Here is a 9912-nt window from a genome sequence, read left to right on the forward strand (position 1 = left end):
CGATGGCACAGAAAAGATGGATTCGGTAGATAGTATATTTACCATTTCTTTTGGGGAAACTCGTTGAACTACAAAGGAAAAGAAAATTCGTTGGAAAAAGGAACTAATAACCTGGCAGTTATTCCGGATTTCGGAGCGGCAGTGCTGTAGAAGAACACAATTTCCCACTACGCTTTGCGCTAGGATTTGCTTGCGTCAAGTGTGCGACGAAAGTCTGTTGTTAAACAAATCATAAACGGGTAAGCCGACAGAGTAAATTTATTTGATTTAATTACAGATTAAATATTCTGAGTGAAAATAAATGAACATGAATGAATGTAACATTAGCCGCTATTTATTTTATATTTATTTCTTCATTTAAAAATATCTTTACAAGCTACACGGGAGGAAGTTTAGTTAGCTAACTGAAGCTAGTTATTCAAATCCTGTTTATTTAGAACAGTTTGCCGCGTACCTGGCTGCTTCATTCCTTAATAAAGTCTTTAAAGTAAATTTAGAGTGTTTTGAAAATCTGCGAAGGTCTGACAATGTTCATGTTCTCGTTCCTCCGTGATCCAGATACTTTAACATCATTTAACCATGGAGGATGTGCAGCTTAAAGAAGACTGTGGTCCAACTCAACCAACACCTACACCTCCCTCTCAATCAAAGAGGCCAAGTCAGCCTCTGTACGTCCCCAAACAACGACTTCATGCCTCGAAAGAGAAAGCTCAGACTCAGGGAGAAGTTAAACCAAAAACCAGGCCTCGCTACACAGACAAAGCACGAAAGAACGCCAAGAACAAGAAGGACAAAGCTGGAGGAGCGAATAAACCATCGCCCGCTGGGGGAGAAGGAGATGGAGGTGAAGCGCAAAACAACGACGTTAAGCCAGATGTGAAGGAGGACCGATTACAGGGTTTAGATGCTGAGGCTAATGGGGAGTCTTCCGCCAAAGTGGAGGCAGGCGATACTGCAGAGCAGGAAGAGGAGAGCTGGGACACCTTGTTCAACGATGATGGAGACTGTCTGGATCCACATCTGCTTGAAGAGGTGAGAGCTTGATTTAGGTTTTGATAATCAAAACCCAAGACAGTCCAATCCAACTTTATTTATACAGCACTTTAAAAACAACAAAGTTGACCAAAGTGCTTTCCAATAATAAAACAGAGATAACAGTTAAAAACCATACATTAAGCAGACAAAGAAATAAATATAAATACCAATAAAATAAATAAATGGAAAAAGAAGATAAAAAAAATCAGTATATTAAATATTAAAACATGAGTAAAATAGACAATAAAATATACAATGAATAAAATTAACAAAATATAAAAGATTAAGAGTGACCAACAGCTGACTAAAACTGACTACAAGCAGACTCTGGTACTACTCCTAAAAAGCCTTCGAAAAAAAGTGTGTTTTTAAAAGTGACAAGCAGAATAATGTCCACCCAGATTCACATACACATTGCTGATAATTAACCTAAAAAATCCTATTTAATATGATGCAAAACAGATCTTTTTCTCTTCTCATCATTGTCTTCTCTCCTGCCTGCCTTGAATGCACAGCTGGCTTTGAAGGAAGGAAAAAAGAAGGAGTCAATCCAAGAGCCTAGGTTTGATTACTACAACATGGACAGAGCCAGTTATGATGATGATGATGATGATGACATTGACCTCACAGAGGATGAACTATCTCATATTGTAGAGATCTACGATTTCCCTACAGAGTTCAAAACAGAAGACCTTCTTAAGCTGTTTCAGTGCTACCAGTAAGTCTCTAACCATGTTAGAATTGTACAAACTTTGTTTTTGCCTTATATACTGTATGTCCTTTTATATTTGCAGAGATGTCAGTAAACCTCTGCATCTATTTGCATGATTCACAGTTTGAAATAATCCTTTTTTTTATCGTATACTGAGCCTTGGTGCAGCCCTGAGTTCAGCATTGTCTGAAACCAGCTGCTGCAGCTCTTTTTTTTGTCTTGGTGCTAGCTGTGTTCTTCTAATTGGGTGGGACTGCAGGTGAGAGGGGCTTCTGTGCTCACTCCAAGATCACTGTTCCACCAGGCTGTTCTTGACATCATGCAGATGAAGTAGAAGAAACTTTTTTAATAGAGCATTTGGATGAGTACCATTGTAACAGTATATGTTAGAAAATAAGGAAAGGATAATAGGTTTACTTTAAGACAAAAAAAGTTGTGAAATCTATGAAAGAGCACAAGTATATGATTTTTACATCTTTAGGGAGCACTGTCTTCCTTTTAGAGCTAATGCTCTGAGGGCATGTTGTGAAATATTCTTACTACCTTGTGTGATTTCTGACTGTCTTTTCAGAAAGAGAGGATTTGACATTAAATGGATTGATGACACACATGCCCTCGGCCTTTTCTCAAGCCCCATAGCAGGTAAGTAAAGCTCTGCCTCACATTTAAGGCAATTACAGTTCATTATGCTGTTCATTAAGTGTCATTGCTATGACTCATCATCTTGCTACGATGTTGTAAGTAGAATTGTTTTAGTAAAGAAAATCCTGTCCAACAATCTTAATGCTGTTTGCTCCTGAGCTTTTTGAGATTGTGTCTCTGTTACTTGGGCCATCGTTTTTCTGACTTCAGGTTAGAAAAACACATTTTTCAGTTGTAAGGAGATATTAAACTCACCGACTATTACATTTTGTTCATTTTCCCTTTTAAGCTCGTGAAGCTCTGAGATCCAAGAATCCACTGATGAAGTTGCGACCACTTTCCAAATCTTCCTCTGCAACAAAGGCCAAAGCCCGTAGCTGCTCAGGTGCGATTGCACATATCTGTGTTTGTCATTTTTCATAATTTTGTGTTTGTATAATAATAAAGCAAATCCATATTTGTTGAGAAAACCCTTTAGCTTCATATCCAATTCTCCAGTACACTACCATTTAGTCTTTCAAGATCCTCTGCATTCTTGACTGTGGGTTTGGTTTGTGTCTGTCGCTTCCTCAAACTGAAACTGAATTTCTACTTTGAATTGAATCTCACCTATGGTGCAGCCTACACAAATAGCTGATGTTGTTGCCAGCGTTTATACTTATGCCTGGTTTGCCTGCTTTACTCCTCAGTTTCTCCACTGAAATACCAATTGGTGGTCCAGTTTCTCTCTTTGAGATGATCCGTACTCTTCCAGTCAGCTAAAGAAAATGACAGCAGAAGAAGAAATGAATGGAAATATGTAGAATGAGCCAGTTACATATGTTACAGGCTTAATTAAGATGACGTGGTTTTGGGGTTATTGTGATGTTTGTAAAGTGTATTTTGGTGCCATCCAGGTTGTATTACACCACAAATTAAACATTTAAAGCGCTTAAAAACTGTTCTGTATCTCCCACATTTATATGTATCCTCCTTTCCTCTTGCCCCCAGACTACCTCCTGCCTGCTAAAGAGAGACCTCAGACGAGTGCAGCACTGGCTCGGAAGCTTGTGATCGGTGCCCTCGGTGTAAAGAGCAACCTCACAAAGGAGCAGCGTGAGGCAGAGAGGAAGAAACTCCAGGAAGCAAGAGGTACGTTGTACTTCTTTAGGTCTCCACTTACTTTTTGGGCTGAAGTCTCATCTTGGGTGGGCGGTTGCTAAACTAATTATGGATTCGGTAGCTAATGTGTGAGGGTCATACAGGGTGCTCAGTTAAACTGAGACGTAAGTACAAATAATTACTGTCCCAATAGTTGTATCACAAAGTTACCACCACAAGTGGGAGCTGTTTTCATACTTAACTGAAGAAAGTGGAAAGTTTCAAATGTAGTGCCAAAAGAAGTCCGTCCATTGCTGTGTAGGTTACAGTAAATCTATAATCAGTAAAGCAACCATTTCCTTTCACAGATGGAAAATAAGTATATAGGGCCAGAAAACAACCGGTGGCCATCCAATGACAGTCAGTCCAGGAAGTCAGGAAGTAAAGCACACTAAAAAAAAAAGCTCCTTTGTTCTCAGTTTAGGCTCACTGCTGCACTACCATCAGTGAACAAATACTAAACTTGGTGTTGGAACAGATGCCATGTATGGTTCTATGTGAAGATTAATATGCAATCATCTTCAGCTCTTTACTGCTCTTCATGCGGCAAAGACAGTGATATAAATATAAGACTTTTGTTTGTCGTGTGATTTATCTTTCAGAACAAAAGCGCCTGGCAGCCAAGCAGAGGGAAGACGCTTGGGAGGGAAAGTAACTGGACAAACCTCTATTTTTTTTTTCCCTTTAAATTCCTTGAGTCAGCAGAGGCTTAAATCATTTCTGTTTCATGTAATGCTCTGGTTTTTTAGCTGGCCACTCCTTCGTACAGGCATATTTCCGAGAAATGATTTTTTTTTTTTCAAACTGTTTCCCGAGAGGCTTTTACCGTTTCCTTTGTCATTCAGTGTCTGACATCATAAAATGCTACATGATCAGATCACCTTCAATTATCTGTGAACTCACCGACTCACCTGGACTCTATGTATTGTAAGCACAGTCTGTAGTCAAGCACTGAAGCTAATGGTTCAGTTAACAAGTAACGAATGCGTTAACTGAAATACTTATCTGTACACATCCTCGTGTTTGGGTTTTTAAATGTTTTAAGATATAAAAGTGACGTGACGCTTTCAGTTACATGTCACTGAAGTTCAGTCATGTTGATTCGTTAAATTTTTATGTGTCACAACATTGTTGATTTTATCCAGTTTGAGTGATTAAATTGAAGATGGTGTCATTAAAAATTAATGCTGCATTGTTTGCAGTTTAAGTTTTATCAAAGTATTAACTTACTTTTAAGCCATCGTGTCAGGTGGTTTCCGGTGTTTGAACTGATACCCGATATTATGTATAATGTTTTGCTCAATGCAGCTGCTGTTATGTATGTCCAGTAAAAAAACAAAAAACAAAAAAACTGCTCGACTTCGTCTGTTAAAATCTGAGCGTGTGCTTAAAGACACGAGTCTAGACATTTCACGATGACAAGCAAAACTGTCATCAAAGATTTTCCTTGACATTGAAGCACCTCACTATTTTTGTGCATCACTTAAACAAATCTACCAAGATTTTCAGTTCAGCTCCTGTTTTTAGCTCCATCCATTCTTGCTCTGTTTGTTGACAAAATGTAATGACAGTACGAAGAAAAACGTGTCTCTTTATTCCTGACAAGCTTCTTTTTTTTTTTTTTAAACTTTACAAAGGTAATCACTAAAGAGAGACAGTATTTATTCTAACTGTCATCAAACAGGGTTTCCCAAGAGTCAGCTTTCATAATTCAGCTTCCTCAGACACATATCTCAGGCTCCAGAGCCCTTTTTTGACAGCTGCAGGCAGACGCCTCTTCTGAGGCTTTACCCAGCAGACCACAGACCATGTGGCACTGCAGCTCATTCAGTTCCTCAGTGAATAATTACACCACTTTCAGCCAATGTGGAGAAGGCGTTTTAAATTTGTTCTTCAAGAGATTTGTAACAAAAATCAAATTTGCTGCTAAATTAAGTTTTTTTTTTATTTTTAATTATTTTTTACTTTTTTTTTTTTTAGCCCTTTCAGCCAGTCGAAATGTTCATGCACTAACAGAGCAGATTGCTGTGTACTTAAATGTTTAAAATGATTATTCCTTAAATTTAAGTAGTCCTGCAGATGACTGTGATTTATAGTTCCCCTCCTTTTAAACATCCAAATCGACCCTGTATTGCTCTAAGAGAGTTAGTTTTGTAACTGTTTAGCTCACTGGCTGTGGATGAATGAGGCACTGCCACGTGGCTCACAGTGGGCTAATTAAAGCGCTGCAGCATGAGAAAAAGTCTCATTACATATTTGTTTCCTTTCACATCAGTTCTTCTGAATGTGTATTGACACATTTATATCCATGCAGATAATGTGAAAGACGTTTTTGTAAAGCAGGTTTGAGGATTCAGTATTAGGAAGAATTTCCTTTTACAGTGTATCATTTGGTGTTTACGATGTGCTCTTTTAGAAGGTGATAAAAAATATCTGAAAGCATGTAATAGTTTTTTCTATATAATCATGAATACCAAGGCAGGATGAAAAAGGATTAAAAAAAAAAAGCTTTTATTTAATGGGTGACTCATTAGTGTAAAAGTGGTTATATGATAAGTGATTCCATTCTCTATAATACACAATTTGATAACCTTGCAGCCTTAGAAGTACTTTAATGGTTCCCTTTTCTAGGTATCAGCGTTCAAACCATAGACTGTGTAACTGCTGCCACTTTGTGAAACATGTGCTCGAGGTGTTTTGCCAAGCCCAGCACTGGGTACACATATTATGTATTAAAAGCTATTTGTCCATTATATGAACATAAGCACAAAATTATGGAAATGCTAATTTGAAGAGTTATAAGTGGCTTGGCTTAACTTTTAAAGTACTGAAATGTTCAAATAAATGCATGAGCCATGCCAGTCTAAGTATATGCAGCTGGTACGGTGAAACTGCTCATTAAATCAGTTATTTCAGTCACTCTCTTCGCTAGCTAAGAATCTCTTCTGCAGGAACTTGTTCTTTTGTAGTGGTTGGTGATTTTTGAGCTGCTGGTAGTGAGACAACCATAGACTGCATATAAAAGATGAACATAGATGGGTGCTACTTCACAGCAGACTGTATCATATGTCATATAATTGTAGTAAAAATGCTCCAAGAGGAACCGACAACACAAACACATTAAAGATGTAAAGTCTATACAGAGATCGGCTACAGTGAGCGGCGAGGTCAATCAAAGCATACATTTCTCGAATTTAAAAAAATATAGTGAAAATGAGTGAAAACCAGAAAAAGTTTTAGAAAATTCGGGGAGCAATAAGGTACAATGATTGAAACAATTTTTTGATTTAGGCTTTGAAAAAGTTGTTTTTATGACTTAACTTGGTAAATCTAACAGGGCAGTCTACAGGGATCGATTAGCTTCTGCAACCAGCCTCAAGTGGCCATCAATGGGACTGCAGTTTTTGGCACTATAACTGATGTGAAATGTAAAAAAAAGAAAGAATAGCAAATATTATTTTATGTTGATATGTCATCTATTAATTGTTAGACTTTATGCACTCATTGTTGGTTATAGACAGGTGTTTCTTGATCGTAGTGCACAGATAGCTCTTCTTGATGCCAAGTGCAAATGTGGACACATTTTCATAACAGACCTCCGTGTGTGCTGTTGTTCTTGCAGCTGGACTACATATAGAGTCTGTAGCTGCTCTTTACCATCATCGTGTGAGATCTGAACCCTGCCCATAATCTCATGTTTTACTGTGGCTTCACGAGGGGGTGATGTACCACAGAGCAGCCAACTGGATACCTCACACACAATCATTAGATTAACTACACAAACACAAGCCACAACTGAGAAAGAAGTGGTTTCAAGTGCCAACTCTACACAGAAATGCTACATGTTATGTCATGGAGCAAGTGAAGTGTGAGACATGGTCCAAATTAAGAAGTAATCTAATCTCCCACCACAGCAAAGGACCCTGGTGGTGAAGGGTTTCCTAGCACCAAACACTGTCAGCAAACATACCTTACATCACTCGCTTCCCTTTGTTAAAATTTGGCTTAGCAATGACACGTTTTCATTAACACCTGAAAAATCATTGTTTTTGATTTATTTCAGTAATGTTTTTAAGGTGCCATTTTGAAACAACAGGCAGCTTAGGGGCTTTTTACCTGAGGTGTCTTATGTGTAATAAGGAGGAAATAGCATTGCAAAAAGCAAAAATGCCTATTTCTCTATAATAACATATGAATAACCTATTAAAGCTAACTTAAGGAAGTGTGATTATTACCTGGAAATATCTCGGGTAATTTCTGTGGTAATAATTACCACATTATTACCCTCTTGTTTCCCCCTTGTTATCCTACTATTACTGCTTTATTACCGAGCTGTAATAGAAAGTGCTACCATTGTTTCTATTGAACAACTACACTGATCTGGATGCATCAGAGAGCAACTTGCAGTTAATATCTTACCCAGGGATAGTTGGTTACAGACTGGAGCAGACAGGGCTCAAACTACCAACCTTTTGATTAGTAGATGACCTGCTCTACCTCATGAGCTATAGCCATATGAAGGCAGTAGAAATAAGCAGGCATTAAATAAAATAATACAATGATAACAGAATGGTAATTTGCTTTGATGTCAAGAACCACATACATTGAAAAAGTCAAAGTAGTGTCTTGGTTTCATGGAACAAATGGGTTGTATGATAATAAACACGTGAAGGTCTTAATAACAGGTCCAGACATTGGAGCCACAGACACTGAAATGACTTGTTCAGGGAGTTATTTTTTGTTTTCAAATTTTCTAAAACTTACAGATCTAATTTACCTGGATTCAGACCTTTATCAGACCTTTACCAATCCCCCCACTCCACTGTGCTGACTCACTGAATTGATTGAAAATGACAAATGCCGGCAACACAGTCGTGTTAGCACTATTGCTTCAGTGTGTTAAGGAAGCGGTCCTCAACCCCCAGGCCATGGACCGGTACTGGGTCGTGAGTTGTTTGGTACCGGGCCGCGAGAGTTGAGCTTGGGTGTGAAATAAATGGTTTTCAGGGTTTTTATCGGTTTTAACAGGGTTTTTTTTTATCGGTTTTTACACGTGGGGAAACAAATTTCCCACGTGTGGGATTAATAAAGGTTATCTTATTATCTTATCTTTAGCGTTATTTTTTTCATTAACTTGGTTTCCTGGGTCTCTTTCCGTGTGTTATGAATAAATCTTCTTTTTTTGATACCGGTTGTATTTTGTTGTATTTATCCGCAACACCTTAAAGCCCAGTCTGTGAAAATGTTGTCGGACACAAACTGGTCCGTGGCGCAAAAAAGGTTGGGGACCGCTGTGTTAAGGCTCTAGGTTTGAATCTACTGGCTGGCTGGGGTCCTTATGTGTGGAGTTTGTATGTTCTCCCTGTGCCTGTGTAGGTTCTCTCTTGGTCTCCTGGCTTCCTCCCACAGTTTAAAGACGTTATGTTATTTTCTAATAACCTTATTTCATAATAACAAATTCTAAATTAGACATAAGTGCAAATGGTTGTCTGTCTCTCTGTGATCCCTGCAACACATTGGGTTTGCCCTACTTGGCCCCCCCCCCCTATGACGGCTGGGATATGCTCCAGCCCCCCGTGACCCTGAATCGGATAAGTTGAAGAAAATGAATAAATGGAAGGAGTGTCTACAGCCTGCTGATGCACTACCACCCCAGATGCAGTCACAATCTGCAATGCAGATTTGCATCATGTTTATGTCACCTTTACTGACTTTGTATTTGATTTTAATTTACCACTTTATTTATATAGTTTTATATGGCACCAGCTCATAAAATGGAAAGAAAAAAGGCCAAAGTGAGTCATTTATTTAAAGCATAGCCTATGTAATGTGACAGAGGGTAACTGTGAGAATTTCCAGTGTTTCTATGTATTCCTCAGTGGAAATATGGTGGAAACAACAATAAAACGCCGCTTAGCTCACGCTCCCAGGAAAAGGATGGGAAACCCAGCAACTTTAATCATCTTAGATCTTTTTAAAATCTGCTGAAGAAGCTGAAGCAACTTGGTTAGACTCGCATAAGGCACTGCATGAACTTCAAGAATCTCTTTTAGCCTATTAGGCAATTCTCCAAACCTTCTACAGAAACTGTAACATCAACTCTGCTTAATTATTATTATATCCTTAAACACGGCCTAATTAGTCTCTGCTTTCTGCATTATAAATGTCTGCGGTCAAATAATAATGCCTCAAATGACAGTTTTCAATCTGACATTTATTCTTTCACTACCATTACCAAGTACTGACGCAATACTGTGGTACAACCAGATCTCGTCTGTTGTTCCCAATGTTAAACAGGTAAAGAACAAACAAAGTGGAGATAGTTATCATAATAAAATTAACAATACAAACAGCTTTCAACTCAAAAGTACATTAAAATTCTG

General features: G+C 38.3%; 1 protein-coding gene across 1 annotated transcript; it reads left to right on the forward strand.

The window, feature by feature from the left end:
- The first annotated feature begins 91 nt into the window (after positions 1–91).
- Positions 92–4527, forward strand: r3hcc1l (R3H domain and coiled-coil containing 1-like). The gene is made up of 7 exons (XM_080879488.1): positions 92–239; positions 559–1032; positions 1551–1753; positions 2319–2389; positions 2679–2774; positions 3380–3520; positions 4132–4527. The coding sequence occupies exons 2-7, from the start codon at positions 580–582 to the stop codon at positions 4182–4184; spliced, it is 1017 nt and encodes a 338-aa protein (XP_080735614.1). The 5' UTR covers positions 92–239; positions 559–579; the 3' UTR covers positions 4185–4527.
- Positions 4528–9912: the final 5385 nt, after the last annotated feature.

The sequence above is a fragment of the Rhamphochromis sp. 'chilingali' genome (genome assembly GCF_963969265.1).
Source record: "Rhamphochromis sp. 'chilingali' genome assembly, chromosome: 4".
Lineage (NCBI taxonomy): Eukaryota > Metazoa > Chordata > Actinopteri > Cichliformes > Cichlidae > Rhamphochromis > Rhamphochromis sp. 'chilingali'.